This window comes from Sorex fumeus, unplaced genomic scaffold, assembly GCF_029834395.1.
Source record: "Sorex fumeus unplaced genomic scaffold, SorFum_2.1 ptg000003l, whole genome shotgun sequence".
In the NCBI taxonomy this organism is placed as follows: Eukaryota; Metazoa; Chordata; class Mammalia; order Eulipotyphla; family Soricidae; genus Sorex; species Sorex fumeus.
Window position 1 is genome coordinate 22,734,437 of NW_026606060.1, and position 23,058 is coordinate 22,757,494.

The 23,058-nt window shown below is 35.1% G+C and overlaps 1 protein-coding gene across 4 annotated transcripts in view; it reads right to left on the bottom strand.

Annotated features, from left to right (window-relative positions):
- Positions 1 to 521: 521 nt before the first annotated feature.
- The window catches only part of NAP1L1 (nucleosome assembly protein 1 like 1), a 40,246-nt gene continuing 17,709 nt past the window's right edge, over positions 522 to 23,058 (bottom strand). For 2 of the 4 annotated variants that reach the window (XM_056118713.1, XM_056118712.1), the window contains 11 exons: positions 17,411 to 17,552; positions 17,101 to 17,181; positions 15,908 to 16,036; positions 13,894 to 13,965; positions 12,889 to 13,028; positions 12,171 to 12,316; positions 12,052 to 12,071; positions 10,545 to 10,667; positions 5,420 to 5,449; positions 4,869 to 4,919; positions 522 to 3,672 (listed from right to left, as the gene is read on the bottom strand). In XM_056118713.1, the coding sequence (XP_055974688.1) occupies positions 3,637 to 3,672; positions 4,869 to 4,919; positions 5,420 to 5,449; positions 10,545 to 10,667; positions 12,052 to 12,071; positions 12,171 to 12,316; positions 12,889 to 13,028; positions 13,894 to 13,965; positions 15,908 to 16,036; positions 17,101 to 17,181; positions 17,411 to 17,552 (970 nt within the window). In that variant the 3' untranslated portion in view covers positions 522 to 3,636. Of the gene's footprint in view, positions 3,673 to 4,868; positions 4,920 to 5,099; positions 5,196 to 5,419; positions 5,450 to 10,544; positions 10,668 to 12,051; positions 12,072 to 12,170; positions 12,317 to 12,888; positions 13,029 to 13,893; positions 13,966 to 15,907; positions 16,037 to 17,100; positions 17,182 to 17,410; positions 17,553 to 23,058 lie in introns of those variants that run through there. The other 2 variants (XM_056118710.1, XM_056118711.1) reach the window with 2 other exon arrangements.

The following is a 23,058-nucleotide window of genomic DNA, read 5'->3' on the forward strand; positions in this document are numbered from 1 at the left end:
AAAATATAATTAGCCAACACAGCAATTAAAGTTAATATGAATCATACACTTATCTTTAAAGTTCATACTAAAACAAACATGCTTCCATCTTCTGAACTCACTGGTCCTAAGAACTGTCTTACTGTAAGGTTGTATTTTTCCTGGATTTCTAAAACCAGTATACAAAATCACCAGTAAACACCTAGTCAATCTCACCATTATCATTTACATTTAACTTTTCAGGTAATAAGAGATTTAGTACTTTAGTAAATTACCTAAATTATGAACGCATATTTTCAAAACAAAATCCACTTCACGAATATCAAGTATATACTGTATATATATGTAAATATACACAATGCATAAGGTTTTAAAAGAAAAATTAAATTGGCATATGGGTTAAAATTGCTGTACTGTAGAACATATGCTGCTTCTTCTGAAGTATCTAGTTATTATATACATTGGAAATAGTCCAGAAAATAAAGGCTACAATTTTTCTAACTCATAAAAATGGACTCATTCTGTATCAAGCATTGAAAAACTGAAGATTAAACAGTTTAATATTCTGCATGGTACGATTAAGATTTTCACAAACAAAAATACAAAGTGTTATCTTTATTTTTAGTAATGGGAATGAACTCAATGAAATGGAATCAAAGCCACAAATATCTTCCAAGCAGCAGTAATATACAGTTAATTCTTATCACGGGGCCTTATCATAACCATTTAAAATCATTTAACTATTTACAGAATAATGAAAATATTTTTATTAAAGCTCTAGTTTCCTTCTAGGTTATTCTGTGAACTTAAAATGGAGGTAGAATCCCATTTTTTAAAGTACCATTTCTATAAGCCAATTCCAGACAACTTTCATGTGATATAAATACCAATACTATTTCAGTGGACCAGATAAAGTAATTGAGAAAGTAGATATAATTTTCAACATCCATATCAACTAAAAGACCAATTGATTTTTAGAACTGTTCTTTGTTAACTTATACTACTTATGTGGTTATTAAAAGATAGATTAAATTTTTTCCAAAGCATTATTTCATATGAATTTTTACCATTTCTAAAGAGAAAATAAACTAGGGAACTTGAGCCAGTGCCCAGGCTGGAACAAACCTGAGAAATAAACAAAATCTAAAAAATGTCTGTAATTTACTCAAGTAGAACCTGTAAAAACTGGAGTATCTTCTAATTTTCTACTTAAAAGTTGTATCACTTTACTAATTTACAGGCCATTGTGGCCTATGCATGGAACATCCTACTCTAAGCATCTCTACTCTGTAGTTATAAAAAAAAATTTTAGATTTTTTTTTAAAAAACACCCAGAATGTCACTAGTACATTTTATAAAATTAAATGCAAATTTTATTAAGGATTTCAAATTACAGCATTTCAAAAGTCTAGAATGGAAAAAAAAATTTATGAATGAGAAATGGCATAAACACTGATACTCTTGAACACCTTTATTAAGAAAACAAATCCTCTGCAAACCACAAACCCTTTAGATAACAAAATGAAATCCTATCTACCTTCACTTTGGCAACAGCTACTTCCTAAAAGAAGGGGGGGTGGAAAGGGTAGTGGTTTCTGCTAATTCTTTTAAGTTCACAAAAATGGGATTCTATCTTTAGTCAAACAGTTTAAAGTTCAGAAAAAAAGTTGCATTATATGAGTGATGAGTAACCCCCCGCCACCCCACCCAGTCAGCAAAGATATCGGAACCAAAGCAACCAAAGTTATTTTGAAAATAAAGAGGAAAAACATGAGGTGTGTTCATGGTGTCTTATCCCCTACAGACTTTTAATTGGTTAAGGATTTCCAGTAGTTAAAAATTTCAGAAGAATGGATAGTACCATGCAAACAGCAAAACACATTCATACTTCAAAATTAAATGTGCCAAAATGCAACCCAAATGTCTAAAAATGACCCCAGTATAATTTTGTTAAGGGCAGGAACTCTAAACTTTCCAATTATAATCCAGTTAGCCCATATTAATAAAATTCACCACCAAAAAATTAACAGTAATTAGCCTGAGGTATTTTAAACGTGGCCCTACAGTCTAAAATTTAATGGCAATTTTTCATTTCTAAAATTTAACTTATTTCTACTTTAGTTCCATGGTCTTCATAGGATTTACCACAATATGGCCATAACTACAATACCTGAAAACAATCACTGGGCGTTCACTCACTCACGCATTCTTTTCTATTGAAAAAGGAGCCACACACAAAGATCTAAAAGTGTTGCCTGGCCAGAACCACCTTTTAAGTACTCACTGAACATTTGTTTTCCAGTTTGATTAGCCCTGGTATGAATAATATGCTAAAGATCATACTTGTGGCACAAACAGATCCAAAATTTTAAGCTTTTAATAAGAATGAAGAACATTTCATAAAATTTTAACTAATAATGTTTAACACATCTGTGAGGTAGTTAAGTGAACAGTACTACCCATTTTAATACATAGATAACAGAAACATGGGTAAATGACACACTCATACTTTAAGCAATAAAACTTGGAATTAATCAAAGGCTTGGGGCCATCTCTCTAGTTCTAATCAAAGAAAATAAAATTTAGCTTTAATCGTTGAGAAAAAAATCTACATTTAAAAATGCTTTTGTCTTTCATTTTTAGTTTCTTATTAGATGTAGTACTTCTTCCCAAGTCAGCACCCTTTTTTTTAGCAGTATGATAAACTGGGAACAAAGTTTAGTTTTAGCTAGCTCTTGCTTCTACCTGAATTAGTACAAAATTAAGACATTATCTTGTGAGAACTAAAATTATATTTGACATTTTTATTTTAAGCTGGAAAAACATAAACAAGTAAACAAACAACAACAAAAAAAACTTGAATAGGCTTGTCAAATGATGTAAATTCATCCTTTCCAGGGAAGCAGAAGGTAGACCCTACCACAAAGAAGAGATGCTTATTAATGGAGGTTAAATTTGAAAGTACAGTTAAAATAATGAGTGAGACTAACTTCTGAAAATACTAGGCTTTATTCGTCTCACTATGATAACCAAAACTAGACTATGAAATTAGACTTCTTTACAATTAACAATGTTATCTCCAACACAAAAATCCATGAATAACCCTAAGTAACTGAGAGTGGTGTTACTGGAAATTCTTAACCACACACTTGTCTGGCCAAGCCCCGCCTCCCCCATCCCCATGATGAATAGTCTTAGTAAAGTCACTATATTTCTATAACAAAGTAATGAAAGGCACAGGTAATGCAAGCAAACTTAAAATCCATTCAACTACTCCAGCTGAATAAAATATTTTGGTTCCTGTGGTGAAAAAAATTGTAAATCAAAAAAAAATGCTCTATTTGGGGGCTGGAGAGACAGTCTTCATTTTTATAGCTGCTAAGTAACAGCTACAGGTTTAAAATACTCTGAAAGAACCAAATTATGTAGCAATGGATGAACATGCTTGAGAGAATCTGTGCCTTCAATGTATTTGGCAGAGGAATCATAGTCAAAATGCTAAGTAGAACAAACTGATCTTTAAAATATCAGTTCCTCTCCTTAAAAAAAATTACGGAGTCTACTAAGAAAATACAAAAACATAAGGCTGTAAGTAAATAATGGTTGTATTTAGGTTATTACAGTGCAGGTTATCCTCAAGGCCACACACATCATGCTTCACTGCTGCTTGCATTCTGCTGGGTTTTGATCCTTCTGTTAAAAGAAAACAGGAAATCAATCTACCTTTTTCTACCTGCTTCAAATAGTTTTTTGTAGTAAATCTTAATTACCATATCATCTCACTGTTCTGTCAAAGTTTTTGCCAAATTAAAGAATAGTATATAGTAATGATCGTTCACCCAAATATCAGTATATCAGCAAAGCTAGTACAAAGTCCCTATTTTATATTGTAGACTTAACACTATAAAACACATTCTTAATGAAGGCAAAATGCTGTAATCTTAATAAAATAACCAATGTGTTAGTTACTATCGATTATTCTGTTCAAAATTAGTTATTCAAAATATTAATTCCGTTTATAATTAGCTATTAATGTAATTAACATCTGTAAGAATTAAACTAGTGAGCCGGAGTGATAAGTACAGTGGGTAGGACATTTGCCTTGCATGTGACTGACCCGGTTTCAATCCCTGACATCTCATATGGTCATGAGTCTACCCAGGAGTGAACCCTGAACAGAGCCAGAAGCCCTGAGCATTGCTGATGGCCCCCGAACAGAATCACCACCACAATACACCACCCCCCGCAAAAAAAGTCAAACAAAGAATTTCTAACTATCCTCTCCTATCTGTGTCCCAGATTATATCTTCTAAGTAATTACTGCAGTCTATAGCAAATGAATTAAAAAGAAATACATTTTAAATGAATTCTGATAATTTTCATTATTCTGTGGCTAACAAAGTTATTAACCCCAATGTGGCAAATTCCCAGGAAAGGAACTGGAAGGGAACGGAGAGGCTGAAAAATATTCCAAAGACAGCACTGTTCCCCTCCTTCAGCACTCAATTAAAAACTGTCCATTTGTAAGCTTTCCTTTGAAGGAAAAACCACCTGAGAATAAAAGCAACAATTTATAGTATTTCTTTTGGATTTTCTTTTAAACAGTTTCCCAAATAATTTAAAATATTTCTAAAATTTGTTTAGAATTTTTTTCCCACAACTTGCTTTTTAAAAAATGCTCAAGGTAGTATGTGATAGAGTAGAATCATAGGGATTAAGTTTGTAAAATACCATGTCAGAAACAAAAACTTTTAAGTGTCTCAAGAAAGGCCCATTAGTTACATGCATTTGTTAAGATACCAGAGGAAAATGGAAACAAAAAATTATCTAACCAATGTGTTTTGTTAAAACCATTTGAACAAACAGAAAATAGCACTAATTTTGCTCACCTTTGAGTCATAGTCTGGATCATTTTCCTCATCTCCTTCTTCTTCCCCTTCCTATATTAAAGTTCAAAATGCATCCATGAAGTAGGTACAGAGTATGCAGAAATGGCTCATAATGTAGGGAGAATTTAATACAATTTACACTACAGATCAACAGACTTTCATGATTACAGAGTTTGGTGACAATGCAATTTAATTTGAAAGCTTCTAATATGAAAAATTTCCCAACACAACTTGAGACATCCAGAGAGCTTTTATTGAAAAGATTTACTGCAGCCAACGTTGAAAAAGTTTACTGCAGCTTTTGACTTCTTCAAAGAGCTGATAACCCTGCAGCAGAACAGAATTATTTGAAATAAAAAAAAGTTCTGAGTTTTGCAATTTATTTATTGAAACCTTATACATACATTGTTTGGCTGTAGAATACTAAAGTTTTTTTTCCAAAAGCATCTTTATCCTCTACCACAGAAAGGTTATGGCAAAGAAATACACAAATTACTCAATGTATTTCTCAATTGTTAAACAGAATGATTTGCTCATTTGGTAAACATTACCTCATCTGCTTCTTCACCTTCTTCATCATACTATAAAAGGGAAAAAAAAATAAGAGTTTGAATAAATCTAACAAACATCTAAGAAGAGCATTAGTTATATCAATCACTATATCCACTAATTTCTAAAGAGAAGAAACATACTTTTCTCTAAGGTTAATGATTATGAAAACAAGGGCAACAAACTACAGAAATCATTCAGTGCCATTATCTAACAGACAAAATAAATAATTAAATGAATGAAGGATCCAGTACAAATTTGGATAAGTTGAGGTAAGGCAATTATAACTAGACTTATTACTTGTACAGTATATGTAAAACACATAGCACAAAAACAGAACCTAAAGCCTTTTTGTGTATCTCCATTCAGCAATAAAGATTTAATCCAAATCATTTGAGATTAACTCAATAATTATTTAATATTCCTTTGTTTAAAGGTGGATACCTCCCAATAAACATTTTTTAGTACTCAAAAGCATTTCAAGTATATTTTGTCTACTCAGAGACACAAACATAAAAAAAAAAATCTATAAACTGACCAAGCATAGTTTCTCAAAATCCTACAAAAAATAGCTGTAGGAAAAAAAAACAAATCTCCAACATTCTAACAGTACTTAAAAGGAATCAAAAAAGTTATCTAAATAGTAGCAATGATGATATATATTATGGTAAAGCATGATATGGTCAACCTTTTTTATACCTGCAGATAGGTCTGTGAACCGGTGGTTAAAAACCAGTGATCTATAATCTAGTTTCTTAAACAATGGGTTATGACCCCCAAATGCCAGTTCAAACTAAATATAAGCGTAAAAAAAAAAATCTAGCAAAAGGAAAAGGTTTTGAATACAAGATGACCAAAAATTCCAAGTAAGGCGTCCTCTAGGACCCTGGGACGACAGCATCCCTGAGCCTCTTCCTCTTCATCCGTGTCCCCCCCCAACGCTGTGCCGGATTTCTTCCGCTCCCAACACACACACACACACACACACACACACACACCAGGTACAGGTGGGGGCATGGTCTTTTCAGAAGTGGGCGTGGTTTCTGTAGAAGTGGGTGTGACCTAATTTTAGGTGGGCCAGCACTCATGAGGCCTCAGGTAGTTTGGTCATACACAGAAATCTAGTTTAACATCTTAGTCCCCATACCTCCACTCTTAAATGTATATGCACGTAAGGAGGGAACAGCTACATATTTAAAATAACTGCTAACAGATTTTAAGGAGGACATTTCTAGCAACACTATAGTAGCTGGAGACTTCAATATGGCCTTATCACCTCTAGATAGCTCAACAGAAACAAAACTCAGCAAGGAAACATTGGCTTTGGAAGAAGAAATAGAAGAGAGCTTATAGACTTATACAGGGCTTTACACCCCCAAAAGAAAAGAATACACATTCTTCTCCAGTGTGCACAGAACATTTTCCAAAACAGACCATGTGCTAGGCCACAAAACATACCTCAACAGAATCAGGAAGATAGAAATAGTATCAACAATCTTTTCAGACCACAAAGCACTGAGGATAGAAGTGAATCACAAACAAATCAAACACCTGGAAATTAAACAACTCAAATGTTGAAAAATGAGTGGGTCAGGAAAGAAGTCAAGAACAAAATCAAAAGATATATTGAAGCAAATGAGAATGAAGACACGAGCTACCAGAACCTATGGGAATGCAGCTAAAGCTGCGTTAAGGGGAAAATTTATAGCTCTGCAAGCATTTTTCAGGAAGGAAGGGCCCACATTAACAACCTGACTTCACAACTCAAGATCTTAGAAAAGGATCAACAAGGAGCCCAAATCAGGCAGAAGGAAAGAGATCCTAAAACTTACAGCAGAAATCAACGACATGGAAACCAAAAAAACAATCCGAAAGATCAATGAAACCAAGAGCTGTTTCTTCAAGAAAATAAGATAAATAAACCACTAGCAAGACTCACAAAGAGAGAGACAGAACCCTAATAAACCGAATCAGAAATGAGAAGGGGGATATCACAACAGAAACCAAAGAAATTCAAAAGATCATCAGAAACTACTTTAAAAGTCTGTATGCCATGAAACAAGAGAACCTAGAAGAAATGGATAAATTCCTGGACTCCAATAATCTCCCAAAGCTGAATCAAGAAGATATAGAGTACCTGAATAAACCTATTCACATCAAGGAAATTGAAACTGTAATCAAAAGTCTTCCCAAAAACAAAAGCCCAGGTCCTGATGGATTTACTAGCGAATTTTTCCAAACATTTAAAGAGGACCTACTGCCAGTTCTTCTCAAGCTTTTCCAGGAAATTGAAGCAACAGAAACTCTCCCAAACAGTTTCTATGAAGCCCATATCACTCTAATACCAAAAGGAAACTAAGACACCACAAGAAAAGAAAACTACAGGCCAATATCACTGATGAACACGGATGCGAAGATCCTCACCAAAATACTAGCAAATAGAATTCAACAATGTCCTCCTGTTGTTCATCAATTCGCTCCAGTGAGCCCAGTAACGTCTCCATTTTGAGACTTGTTGTGTTTGGCATATTGAATACCTCACGGGTAGCTTGCCAGGCTTTGCCGTGCGGGCAAGATACTCTTGGTAGTTTGCTAGGCTCTTGGAGAGAGGGGCGGAGAAATCACACCCGGCTCAGCTGGATGGCTGCACGCAAGGCAAATGCCCTATTGCTTTGCTATCGCTCCAGCCCATCCGTGATCGTATAGAGGTTATAATTCAACAACTCATCAAAAAGATCATACACCATGACCAAGTGGGATTCATCCCAGTGACTGAAGGATGGTTTAACACTGGGAAATCAATCAACATAATCCATCATATCAACAAAAGAAAAGATAAAAACCATATGATCATTATCAATAGATGCAGAGAAGGCATTTCACAAGATCCAGCATCTGTTTATGATGAGAAGTCTCGCCAAAATGGATATGTAGGGGACTTTCCTCAATGTAGTTGAAGCCATCTACCATAAGCCTCCAACAAACATCATCCTCAACTGGGAAAAACTGAGAGCCTTTCCTTTAAGATCAGGGACAAGACAAGGATGCCCACTCTCTCCACTGCTGTTCAATAGTACTGGAAGCAATTGCAATAGCGGTTAGGCAAGAAAAAGATATTAAGGGCATCCATGTAGGAAAGGAAGAAATCAAGCTCTCACTTTGCAGATGATATGATACCATACTTAGAGAACCCTATAACCTCTACCAAGAATCTTCTAGAAACAATAAACTTGCATAGTAAAGTTGCAGGCTATAAAATCAATACCCAAAAGTCCATGGCTCTCCTATACGCAAATAGTGAGAGAAGAAAGTGACACAAAAAAAAAACAATCCCGTTCACCATTGTGCTCCAGAAATCAAGTACCTAGGAATCAGCCTAACTAAGGAAGTAAAGGACCTGTACAAAGAAAACTACAAAATGCTACTTCAGGAAATAAAAGAGGACATGAGAAAATGGAAAGATATCCCCTACTCATGGATCAGGAGAATTAACATTGTCATAATGGCAATACTTCCCAAAGAATTGTACAAATTCAATGCAATCCCTGTAACGATACCCATGACATTCTTTAAAAAAAAAAAAAAGGAGCAAACACTCCTGAAATTCATATGGAACAATAAACCCCCAAAAATAGCTAAAGCAATTCTTGGGGAAAAGAAAATGGCAGTAATCAACCTCCCTAACTTCAAACTCAACTACAAAGCAGTAATAATTAAAACAGCATGGAACAAAGGCAGAACTACAGTCCAATGGAACAGGGTTGAATATACTGATATCTCCCCCCAAACATATGATCATCTCATCTTTGTTTGATAAGCGAGCAAGAAAGGAGAAGTGGAGCAAGAAAAGCCTCTTAAACAAACAGTGCTGGCAAAACTGGACAGCTACATGCAAAAAAAGGGCTAGATCTCTGCCTAACACCATGTACAAAGGTCAGATCAAGATGGATTAAAGACCTCAACATCAGACCAGAATCCATAAGGTACATTGAAGACAAAATTGGCAGAACCCTCCATGACAATGAAGCTAACGGTATCTTCAAAGATGTCACACCACTGGCCAAGCAAGTGAAAACAGAGATAGACAAATGGGACTATCTTAATCTAAGAAGCTTCTTCACCTCAAAAGAAACCGTGACCAAAATACAAAGACAGTCTACAGAATGGCAAAGGGTATTCGCCAAATACACATCCGACAAGGGGTTGCTATCAAGGATATACAAAGTAATGGTTGAACTCTTCAAGAAGAAAACATCCAACCTCATCAAAAAATAGGGCAATGAAATGAACAGAAACTTTCTCAACATGAGTGCTCGAGAACAGATGACTGGTTAAAGATGGAGTACTGGTACATCTACACAATGGAGTACTATGTAGCTGTTAGAAAAGATGAAGTCATGAAATTTACATACAAGTAGTACTACATGGAAAGTATCATGCTAAGCAAAATGAGTCAGAAAGAGAGGGACAGACATAGGAAGATTACATTTGTCTGGGGAACATCAAGAAACAAAATAGGAGACTAACACCCAAGAATAGCTGAGATAAGTACCAGGAGGTTTACTCCATGGCTTGGAGGCCAGCCACACATGCTAGGGGAAAAGGCAGCTCAGATAGAGAAGGGAGCACCAAATAAAGGGTGTTGGGAGGATTCTCCCAGGAAGGGAGATGCATGCTGAAAGTAGACTATAGATTGAACATGATTGGCAATCAATGCCTCTTTTGCAAAACACAGCATTCAAACGGAGAAAGAGAACAAAAGGGAATATTCTGCCACAGAGGCAGGGTGGGATGTGGGGAATGGGGGTGGCAGGGATACTGGGATCAGGGGTGGTGGAGAATGGGCACTGGTGGAGGGATCATTATATAACTGAAACCCAAGCACAAAAATTTGTAAGTCTACAATTGTATCTCATGGTGTTTCACTAATAAAAAATTTTTAAAAAAATCCAAATAAACTACCTGGCAAATTTGAAGTTTCCATGATGCGTTTCTAAGACTAAAAGTGATTTTAAGTGAAAAAGTTTAATAATACACACAGGACAGAAAAAAAAAATAAATCTCTCAACAATTGTGACTTTCATACCCTCACCAATTAACTTTCAGTGTAGAATTCAGAATACTCACATCATCATCATCATCTTCAATGGCTTCTCCAGTAAAGTATAACACTGATCTTGGAATTATACGCTCACGTAAAAAGTGACCAATTTCAAAGTCTGCAGCAAGGATAGCTTCAGCATCATCATCCTGATTTTTTTAAAGGTTAACACACAAAATTAGATAATTTTGTCACTTAATTTAGCATATGCAAGACTCGCTGTTAAATAATATAGAAACATTTAACTATAATTTTGACATTTAGCATATACACGATTAAGCAGTCTTATACACATATATATAAACTTCACAATAATTTATTAGGCTAGTCAAGTTTTACTTACAAACCAGAAACAAAAATTCTAACTACTGCTTTTTTCTTTAATTCTGTTTTTGCTTTTTTGGGTCACACCTGGCGATGCTCAGGGCTTACTCCTGGCTTTGCGCTCAGGAATTTCTCCTGGCAGTGCTCAGGGGACCATATGGGATGCTGGGAATCGAACCTGGGACGGCCGTATGCAAGACAAACAACCTACCCGCTGTGCTATTGCTCCATCCCTACTGCTTTGTTTTTTTCTGGCTCACAGGTAAAATAACTTTAGACAGCTAGAATTTTCCTTTAAAAATACTGAAAACGCTAAATAAAATATAGTAAAAAAAAAAAGGCTTTTAAAAATGAAAATCACATTTTGAGTTAAATGAGTTTTAACTTTAGGCAGAAATATTTGGCAGATCTGGTATGAACCAAAATTATTACAAATTAAAAATTGAAAATAAGCAGAAATTTAAATTTTACACATATAGAAATCTAAACTACCTTAATTATTTAAACCCTGGTCACCAGAAAACTTAACAAAAAATTCAAAACACACCCATCCTCGCCTCTCATTATCTGTATTGCAAACCATAATACCCATAAGCAGAGAGATTTTAAGAGGAAAATTGTCTGCCATAGAGAGGAGGGAGAGGTGAAAAGGTAGGAGGGGAGATACTGTAGACATTGGTGGTGGAAAATGTACACTGGTGGAGAGTTAGTTGTGAGATCATTGTATGACTGAAACTTAAAACAAGAAAGTTCTGTAACTGTAGCTCACGGTAATTCAATTTAAAAAAAAAGCAACACCACCCATTCTACCCTGCCTCCCTGTATAGATGGGTTGTTTCTAATTTATACAGGAAATTTTTAGGCTGTATGCCAAGGACATTTCTTCATTATTGACTATATGGTCACATATGTAGTAGCAATATAAAACTGTAGTCTGTTGGAATTACAGCAAATAGCATAAATTATTTTGTACATTCTAATTTAAGGAAAAAACATTACGATGCTGAATCCCTCACTGAATTCTTTAAGTCTCAAGAAAAAAGAAAATCTTTAGCTTCTCAGAACTTAATACTTTGAAAGCTTTGAACTTAAACTAAATAATTTTCAAATGTACATAGCTTCCCATGCACTGCAAACCTCAGAACAAAAGGCCTGCTGTAAATAATCCATTCCCCACTTTTGAAAATATAATAAATCAATTCATCTTACCAGATCTCCACTCTCAGGAACTGTAAAATTGAGGAGAAAAAAATTATAATTAATATAAAATTAAACATAGCTTATAATAAAACAAGCATCAATACCCACGCCAACAAAATACTATTTACCTTCAGGAGGAGCAAAGAAATTAAAGAAAGAATCATTGGAAACTGTTTTGGTCACAGTACGAACTGTTCCGCGTCCCTTGTGTTTCTGCTTCTTTTTAATGGTTTTCAAAGTGACATTCTTTCCTTTTTTCCAATCTATCTGGCACCTTCGAATGTAAAGGAGAAGATCTTCAGCACATTACTTTCAATAATTAGGGAGCTACATTTTTTTCTAAAGAATGTTATATGTAGAGGAGAACTTGAACTGCTATCTGCAAAAGTACAAAAAAAAAAGTTTTGCTGCCATTTTTGGCTTTGGGGCCATTACAGTGTCAGTACCAACTCCTAGCTCTCTATCCAGGGATCAACCTGGTGATTCAGGGGACCAAATGACGTGCCAGGAATTGAACCACACGCACATCAAGTGCCCTACCCACTGTATCATCTCTCCAGGCCCCAATTTTAACTTCTCAGATTACTTCCCCAAAATACATAAACAATTAGTATTATCAATTTAAAATGTGCACCCCAAGGGAAGAGTATCTGCATCAAGTCAATGAGTCAGGGTAACCCTAGGAAAGTAGGTATGTTCTCGGAACATGTAACTGATTATTGAGAGATAAGGTAGATATTTAGATAACATGTGTAATACACCAAGTGCACAGAAGAGAAAATATAGAGTATCATAAAATAAAATACAAATTTAACATTCTGTTAAAGTAGTAAAATTTAAACTCACCCTGTACAACCCATAATTTCTGGTCCATCAAAAGAAAAAGGATCAGAATCATCTGGTTCTGATCTCATCCGATATGTCTTTGTCAATACTTCATTTGTGAAATATTCATTGGGTTCAAAGTGAAATTCTAAGACAAAACTCTTAAAAAAGGAAAAATAAATTAAATTCCTATACCACAAGTTTCAGTATTCTGCTAAAGCATAATTTATGATTCTCATAAATATAAAATTCTAAGCAATAATTTTTCCCAAGAAAGCATTAGATAAAACCCAAATGATATTGAAAACAAAGTAAAAACTATAAGTTTATTCAATTCACAACTATTTAACACATTTACAAAATAGGCACACTTGAATAAAAATAAAGGTTTCCCCCTTCCTCCCCAAAAATACTTTAAGTATCAACTTAAAACCCAAATTTGACAGAGGAAAAACCCAAACTTACTATGCACAATTAGAATCTACAGACTAGAACATCTCTGCCCAAAGGATACTGGTGGTTTCTGGAAAAACTGTCCAGTTTTGCTAATTTTTGTGTGTGTTTGTTTTCAGGCCACACCTGCCTGGTCCTCCTCATCGGGGTCAGGGAAGACCTCTAGGGTGCCTCCCAGGCTGGGTACACATAGGCGAAAATGTCCTACCAACTGTACTATGTCTCTTACTCCCAGAAATTTTTGATCTTTTATTACGAACAAGCAGAGGTTCTCTTGACATCTATTTATGTAATCCCCCAGACAATGTTTTTTGATACAGAGTAAGTTTATGTCCCCTAGCTACTTATTTTAATCCATTTTAAATGCAGGATGAGAGAAGGGCTATTTCTAAAACAGTGTTTAAAGGGAGTACGTCTCAACTGTCAGTCTCCATGGGTTTCTTAACAAAAACTAAGATTATCAAGCATCAATTTTAATTTCTTCTCATCCCTGTCTCCACCCTTAAATATTGCTTTTTACCTGCCTGTAAATATCAAATACTATAAAATTAAAACTATTTCAAAGTCATTTACCATCGGCTGGCCAGCATCTGAGAATTTCACTTTAATATCTTTCAAATGCTTCAGAATAGGTTCATCATGTTCCTTTGGGGGAGGAAAAATTTACAATCAGTATCTATGACATTTTTAGGATTAGTAATGACCAATACTTAGTTGACAACTAATAAACGAGTCATATAATTTATGAAGCTTAAGATTAGTTTTCGGGACTGGAGCGACAGCACAGTGGGTGGGGTGTTTGCCTTGCAAGCGGCCAACCCGGGTTCGATTCCCTGTGCATCGCCAGGTGTGATCCAAAAACCAAAAAAAAAAAAAAAAAAAAAAAAAAAAAAAAAAAAAAAAAAAAGATTAGTTTTCAAGTGTGGTTTATACTAGTAAAACAAGTTTACTTAAGTTCTACTTACACTGTCACTGGTCGAAAAGAAGTGACTAAATACAGAACTACATAATCATAGACTGATAATTAACTACATAATTATCAACAGTAAGTATTAAGTATTTGCTGTAAAAATTGTTGCTTCACAATTATAATTGCAGCCTTTCTCTTGCTACTGGTTACTTTTCTTCTGCTTGATCCATTTCTAATTTACTAAAATAGAAATTAGTGATTCATTAGCAATTCAATAATTAAAACTTTAAGTACTACAATGCAGCTGATAGTATCTTGAGATAAGTTTTGATTATGAGAGTTTCCCAGAAAAGGTGACATCTCTACTGAATTTCCAAAAACAATTTTTTCCCACAAATAGTTGTTCAGAATAAAAAGGTCTCTTCTCACCAAAGTCGTTCTGAGGGTCTACGCCTCCTGGAGGCTACGGGCTTATTCCTACGGGCTTATTCTTTGGACAGGAGACCAATAGTGGTGGGTGCCAGGGAAAAAACCTCTGTACTATCTCTCTGACCCCAGGACTATTATTTTTAGCTATGGTATCAAAAAGACCTAAACATACCAGTATGACAAAACTATCCGGATTACTCCATTATGCTTCTTAAGAAATAATTTTTTGTGTGGTGTTATGGATTGAATCCGGAACATTACACGTGCAAAGCATGTACTCTATTACTGAACTATGCCCCCAACTTAAAAAAGTGCCTCAAAGTTAGTTAAAACTTGAGATTGGTGGGTTGCTCTTCAAGCCCATGATCTCCCTTGAATATATCTTGCTGGGTTTTCTCATGTTCCTTTGCTTATTTTCCACACTGGAAAAATCTGTATTCTCTCTTAAACACAATTATTCTCTTTCTATCCTTTCAAATCTTTCTAAGCTAGTTTCATTCAATAAAGTCTTGATTCACAAAAAAACAAAACATAAAACTAAAGACAGCTCAAAAGGCTGAAGCTGAACACTGCATGCATGCATGCAAGAGTCAATCCCCATCATTGCCATTGTGTAGTCTTGGTCACCCTGAGCAACACCAAGGATCACCTAAAAACTAAAAATTAAAAAAAAGTTGTCATCACACCTCCACACTAAGCTTCAAAAACAAAAGACATAGGGCTATAAGAAAGCACCAGTTGATGGAAAGAAACTGCCAATGGAACATTTCATTACTAGATTTTTGTTTTGGGGACTGGGGACACACTGATGGTACTAATTGTTGTTCAAGAAACTGTATGTGGTGTTGGGGATAGAAGCCAGATTTGCCACACACAAAGTATACATCAGCTCCTTGAACTATTTCTCCCAGCCTCAATACTTTTTAAAAATGAATCATATTTGATCACATTAAACATTAAGCTGCAGGTCGGAGCAATAACACAGTGGAGAGGGCATTTGCCTTGCACACAGCCAACCTGGATTCAATCTCCAGCATGCCAAATGGTTCCCTGAGCACTCAGTCATTCCTGAATGTAAAGCCAGGAGGAGTAACCCCTGAGCATCGCCAGGTGTGACCCAAAAAGCCAAAATAAATAAAGCTGCAAATTTTCTATTATTCTAAAAAAAAAAAAAATTCTGTAAAACAATAGCCACCACAACCATTTAAAACTTCAAATGATAAGATAAACTGTTTTCATAAAATTTACCTGAACCATATCACTGAGCAAGTCAACGTTCTTAAAAACAGTTAACCAAAATTCAGGAATTCCCTTGGGGTCTTCTTTTTCTTCATCTTTTTTCTCATCTTCAATTGTGACCTTGTCTTTCATCTCCTCCTTGATAAAAACAGCACACATTAATGCATACCTAGATCATATCTCTTATAAAATATCATATGTCCATAATTTGCATGCAGTAGCAAAGTATAAAAACAAAATAAACCTAGATAGGAAGATAACAAAGGACTGGAACCCTGGGTTCAATCTTATGTACTCAATGATCCTTGAGCACTAACAAGTATAGCCCAATATTCCAAAACAAAGAAAATACTAGCTAACCCTTTATTAGCAATTACAACTTTTAGCAAAAGAAATTCTACTCCAATTGTATAAAACAATGCTTCTACTATACATGTCAAACTTTAAAACCTCTGTAATACTACTACTACCACCATAACCTTCCCAGAAAGAAAACCCTAAGATTATGAGTAGTAGTAAAAAAATTTTTTTTGAGGGGATGAAGTGAAACTAAAGACGTTGAGCACAATAAACAGAAAATGCCAAAAGACCTAAACCTTATTCAATGCTAAACTAAAAACTTAGGCTATTATATTCTTTTATCAACTACCATTAAAATAACTGCTAATATAGTGTCACTACATATAATATAAAAGAAAAGATATATGTAATATAGCTGTACTATAGTTTATAAAATATACAGCACTGATTTGCGTAACTCTTTCATTTATCACTAACTGGGCAAGTCATTTTAAACTTGAATTCTTCATTCAAATAATGGGAAAACCCTTTGCATGTCACTATTAAATTTAAGGAGAAAGATTTTTTTAATGAATCTATAAACTTAAGTTCTATAAAAATGTAGAAGAGGCCAGAGAAATAGTGCAGTGGATAGGGACCTGCCCTGAATGAGACCAACTGAGTTCAATCCTAGGCATCCCAAGCACCGACAGGAATATTTTCTGAGTGCAGAATTCCTGAGAAATTGCTAAGCACTATATGGTATGGCCCCAAACCAAAAAATAACAATGACAATACAATGTAAGAGAAACATACTGTGAAAAATGAGATACCAGCAGTGCCAAGTTTAATAGGGACTAATCTGTACTCACTAATCATCTTAAATAAAAAAATAATTTTCCACATTATAAAAAGGCACTAACCGATATTTCATCTTCCTCATCTGGTTTCCATTCACATTCTTCTTCCGTAGGTTCATAAATTGCATTAATGATCTCAAATCGCTGAAATGACAAAAATAAAGCCTGTCATTAAAAATCATTAACATCCAAGCTAAAAGTTAGCTAGTCTTCACTATGGACTCAGAATTAACATAAATCTCACAACTTAATTGCTATGATTGATAGCTTTTTCAAATACTTCTAAAAATCAATTATTACCCACACGATTTTTATTTCCAGGGTTTTATTGTCTTCTCAAATTTTAGATACATAAACCAGTATAAAACTTTACCTTATCAAATAGAGGCTGATAGAGAACAGCATACTTTCTTTCAAGATCATGAACTTCCTCATAAAACTTGGCTTCTATCTGTGCACATTTAACTTGAAGGTTTTTGAGAGCATTCACTCGTCTTTTAACTACCCTAGGCAAGCTGAAAGGGTAGAAAACACCCGTCACGAAACATCACAATAAAACCTATACTTTTATCATATTAAACTAGTAAGTATAAAGTTAGTGAAAAATAAGCAAAACAATTAGAATTCAAATTAGATAAAAACACATCTCTAACCCTTATAAAACATTTCAATCAATTATAGTAGCACTATAGCACTGTCCTCCCATTGTTCAACGATTTGCTAGAGCGGGCACCAGTAACGATTCCATTGTCAGACTCATTGTTACTGTTATTGGCATATCGAATACACTACGGGGAGCTTGCCAAGGCTCTGCCGTACAGGCAGGATACTCTCAGTAGCTTGCCGGGCTCTCTGAGAGGGACAGAAGAATCGAACCCAGGTCAGCTGCAAGGCAAACACCCTACCCGCTGTGCTATTGCTCCAGCCCATCCTTTAGGCTAATAAATAATAATCTATAATAATACCTGACTGATAAATGGTAGTGAATTTTTTAAAGAAAAGTAACCCCAAAAAAAGAAGTGATAAAAAGCATGTGGAGGTTAAATCAAATATATAGTAAACGGGTATAATAAAAATCATACAATCAACCTTAACTCTTTCATCATAATCTCAAATTCAACACTAGATGCATCAATGCTGGCACCTTGGTTGCAAAATTTATCAAGTTATCTCAAAATATATCAGGGCATAAGTTAATAAATCATCAAATGACTACCTTAACTTTAAGAATAGCAGCAACAACCTAAAACTAAACATGAGAATATTGGAGGAAAGGATGACTCATGACAGAACTTGTTCAATTTTAATTTTTTAACCTGGAATTTGAAATTATATTAAAAAATTTAAGGGAGTTTTAAAAAAATAACAGCTTTAATGAGGTATAACTTATCATATAATTCAATATGGAATACAGAGTTAAGGAGATTATACACACACAGGTTGAACCCCTTGAAGAATGACTAAATTATGAAGTCTACCTTCCCTCCCAAAATGTCTCTAACTTCAGAGAATCTAAAACCCAGAATTCCCTTACTTAACCACTATTTTAGTTGAGACAGCAACTTTTTCTTACAACTGAAAATAAAAAATTAAATATTCTGTAAAGGTGATAAAATAGGGCCCAGAGAAATAGTATAGCAGGTAAGGAACTTAACTTGCACAGTACTAACCAGGGTTCTATTACTGGCACATCCAAGAGTGATGTCTGAGCACAGAGTAACTAAGCACCACCAGGTATGGTGCAAAAACAATCACTGAAAATAAAACTGCCTGAACCACTGTGAGTATCTCCAAAACAAATCAAACTTTAAAACCAACAAAAAACTATTTCAGGCAGGAACACACACAGAGAAAGACACACACAACCTCTGTGTACAGAAGAAACTATTTCAAGCAGGGATGAACACACAATAGTCAGCTTCTTTTCTCCTCTCTGAGTACAAATGCTATGCCCTCCAAAGGCAAGGAGAAAAAGGGGCCTGGAACTCTCAAACAACTCTGAATTCCATTCACTCAATTCCCTCCTGCTTAAACTTCATGAGAATGTCACAAATCAGAACTGTCACAAGCTATGTCTAATCTTCATCTCTCCCTTAATATTATTAATGTGATATTACCTCAGTACACCTGAGGTCACCAATAAAGTCAATACAACTCAACTGTATTGCTCAAAGTTGAGCAATTACAATTTCTATGAAGAATGAAATACCTACCCTCTGAAGCAGCATTATAAATTAAGAATTTAATATATTTAAAGAAATAGGGAAGTGGTTATTAACAATACCAAAAAACTTAAAACAAAACAGGAACATTCACTGTATCACTGTCATCCCATTATTCATCAATTAACTCGAGCGGGCACCAGTAACACCTCCATTCGTCCCCATCCTGAGATTTTAGCAGCTTCTCCTTACTTTTCCAATGCTGCCATATTGGAGGCTCTTTCAGGGTCAGGGGAATGTGACCCATTATTGTTACTGTTTTTGTTATATTGAATACACCACGGGTAGCTTGCCTGGCTCTGCCATGTGGGAGGGATACTCTCATTAGCTTACCAGGCTCTCTGAGAGGCATATATATATATTTCCCTCTATGATTTGTTGCCTACTGTCTGAACCCCATCAAATATGGTGTGGTAATTATGCAAAATGGGTAGAAGGTGTCTTATGATGTGTTGTGAACATTAGCTATAAAAAATAATTCAAGTAAAATAGTTAACCTAAACATAAGATTAAAAGGCTAGGTTCAATTGGAGAAAGTCTATTAAGCTGACAAACTCACTAGAAAGGGAACAGGAACACTAATGAGAAATGGATGACAAAATTAACTGATAAACAGAGAAGATGGATTATTTTAAGAAATAAGAAAAATCTGAGTAAAACTCCATGATGAGACGTAACAATTTTCACATAAATTTTATTTTTCAAACTCATCAGTTTTAATATGGAAGCTTTGTTAACTAATCAATTTTAACTAGAAAACTAAAAAAGAAATAAAAATTTTTAAAAAATCCTCTATGGGAGAAAAGAATCCTAAAATATGTTACTAAGATCTATGAATCACTGTATCACTGTCATCCCTCCCGTTGTTCATCGATTTACTTGAGCAGGTGCCAGTAACGTCTCCATTCGCCCCAGCCCTGAGATTTTAGCAGTCTCTCCTTACTCGTCTTTCCCAATGCTGCCATACCGGAGGCTCTTCCAGGGTCAGGGGAAAGAGACCCATTATTGTTACTGTTTTTGGCATATCAAATACACCACGGGTAGCTTGCCAGGCTCAGAGCCTGGCAGAACTATGAATATATATATATATATATATATATATTTTTTTTTTTTTTCTTTTTGGGTCACTCCTGGCTCTGCACTCAAGAGTTACTCCTGGCGGTGCTCAGGGGACCATATGGGATGCTGGGAATCAAACCCGGGTCAGCCACGTGCAAGGCAAACAAACGCCCTACCCATTGTGCTATCTCTCCAGCCCACTATGAATATTTTTTAAAAAATATTCTAATTGTGTTCAATGAAAAACTATGAAGCAAAAGCAAGTCAAACTGACATCAGGTTTGGAAATACTATATAAGAAACTAAATGATCATTTTAAAGATTAAAGATTAATATTTAAGAGCTTCAAGGTACCAATTTTATACCATAGTATTATTCAAATAAAGAAGGGGGGGAAATCCTGCATGAAATATACCAGGCTTCGGCAAAAAGGCCACAGATATTTACTAACCAGATAATTAAAAGATGTATATTTGTAAACAATATAGATACTGGAAAAATTAAGAGGGGTTAATAACATTATATTATTAGGCTGAGTCATTTTACCATCGCTAGACTTAGAATGCATTAACTTTGAAATGGGAAGATTTAATACTTAACTATTCAGTGGAGCAAGAAAACACGCACACCACATACATTTAGGGGCCAAAGAGATAGTAAAGTGGGAGGGTATGTGCCTTGCACATGGCCAAACTGGGGTTTGGTTTGATCCCCAGTATCCTATATAATCCCTGGAGCACCACTAGGAATGATTCCTGAATATAGCCAGGAGTAACCCCTGAGCATTATGGCCACAAAACCAAAACCAAACAAAAACAGTACTTAAAAAGAAGGGGGGAAAAAAGATAGCAAGTAAATGCAAAGACATGTAACTCTTAAGAAATGCAAAGTTTGAGACTACTAGTAATAAAGCAAACAGTCACACCGAGCAAGATAAAAAGGACGATAAAAAAGCCAAGTAAATCATCTGGGACAGTTCAGAAAAAAGTTTCAATAATTTTGTTATATGAAAAATAATCCCTTACAAACATATTACTAGTGAACTAAAGCAAGAAAACAAAGTCAATATATCATAATGCATGCCTAATAATACAGTCTTAAAAGATACGAATTCTTAACTGATGAGTTATACATAGGAACAAATAAATTAAGTGTAAACTACTTTGCCATGTGGAGGGATCAAGGCCCAAAATGCAAGGCAGGCACTCTACCACTCACTCTGCCAGGAATCACTCCCAGCAGTATTTAGAAGACAGAATTAATTGTTTGCTTCCCAGAAACAATTAGAACAGACAATAACCAGAAATAAAGAGAATCTGAGTGATATAAATCCAAGCTATATAATTTCAACATATATTCATAGAACATTTACAAAACAAGTAATGAAATTTACAGGCCAATTTTCCAAAATCTAATGAATAAGCATATAAAGAGACTGGAAAAAGCAGGGAACTCAAATAAGGAAAGAGTAGCATTCCAGACAGAAGAGCTCTAATAAATATATAAAGAACCACCAGAGGTCAGTCCTGAGCACAATCTAGAATAGCCCCTGAACACAAGGTGTGGTCCAAACTCCAAATACAAAATACAAGATTACACAACTGAAACCTAATAGATGCAAAACTACAGATTATATAAAGGAAAATAGTTACTTGCATGTATTAAAGACTAATTAATGTGAAGACTGAATAAATATAAACATCTCAAAATATAAAAGCCTCCAGAACTAACCATAAAAAAAGAGAAGGGGGCAAATCCCATTTTCAGAAGAGTTCTAAATACTGTTCAATAAACAAATAATTCCCGCCCCCATAACTTGTTAGATTCACAGTATTTCACATAGTCTCCCAAGTACCACCAAGACCTATGCGTGTGGCCCAAAAACGCAAATTTAAAAAAAAGTAAAACCAGGCAAGGACAGATTATCATTCTGGGATTTTTTTTTGTACTTTCATACATATATGGACACATACAAACTCGCTTCATAGCCCTGGCTGATGTTAAAAAGAAAAATAAACACCGCATGGTGTAATGTGATTAAAGCTAAAAATTATATTACAATACAAGAATTAGCCAAGAAAAAAACTGAAGAAAGCTTTGCAAGAAGACAGAAAATGTGATCTGAATATGAATGACAACTCAATATTAAAAAACAATCTTATGCATACAAATATCAAAGTCCAATGACACAGAAGAGTACTGCTCAAAGACAAATACAGATGCTCATAAGAAAATTGATGCATATAGAGACAACCACATGATAACCACAAATAAGGCAAGAACTGAGAAAAGGAACTGAAGACTTATTTACACCACATATGAGTGAAACCTAGAAATTTAGCTACTCAATATAAAAGGTTAAACTAGTCAGTAAGATATGTCGATAGAACTAGGAAAGATTTAACTTCAAGAGAACAAGTTATAAGTTAACAATGTAAAAATTAAGAATTTCTATCTAGCTCAGATAGAGAAGGAACCACCAAATAAAGGGTGTTTAGAGGGCCTGCTCGGGATGGGAGAGGCGTGCCAAAAGTAGACTATAGACCAAACATGATGACCATTCAATACTTGCATTGCAGACCTCAACAACCTAAAGGAAAGAGAGAGTAAAAGGGAATGTGCAGGTCACAGAGGGGGAGGGGGAGGGCGGGGGGGGGGGGGAAGGATGCTAGGAGCATTCGTGGTGGAGAACAGGCACTGGTAGAGGATGGGCACTCGATCATTGTATGACTGAAACATA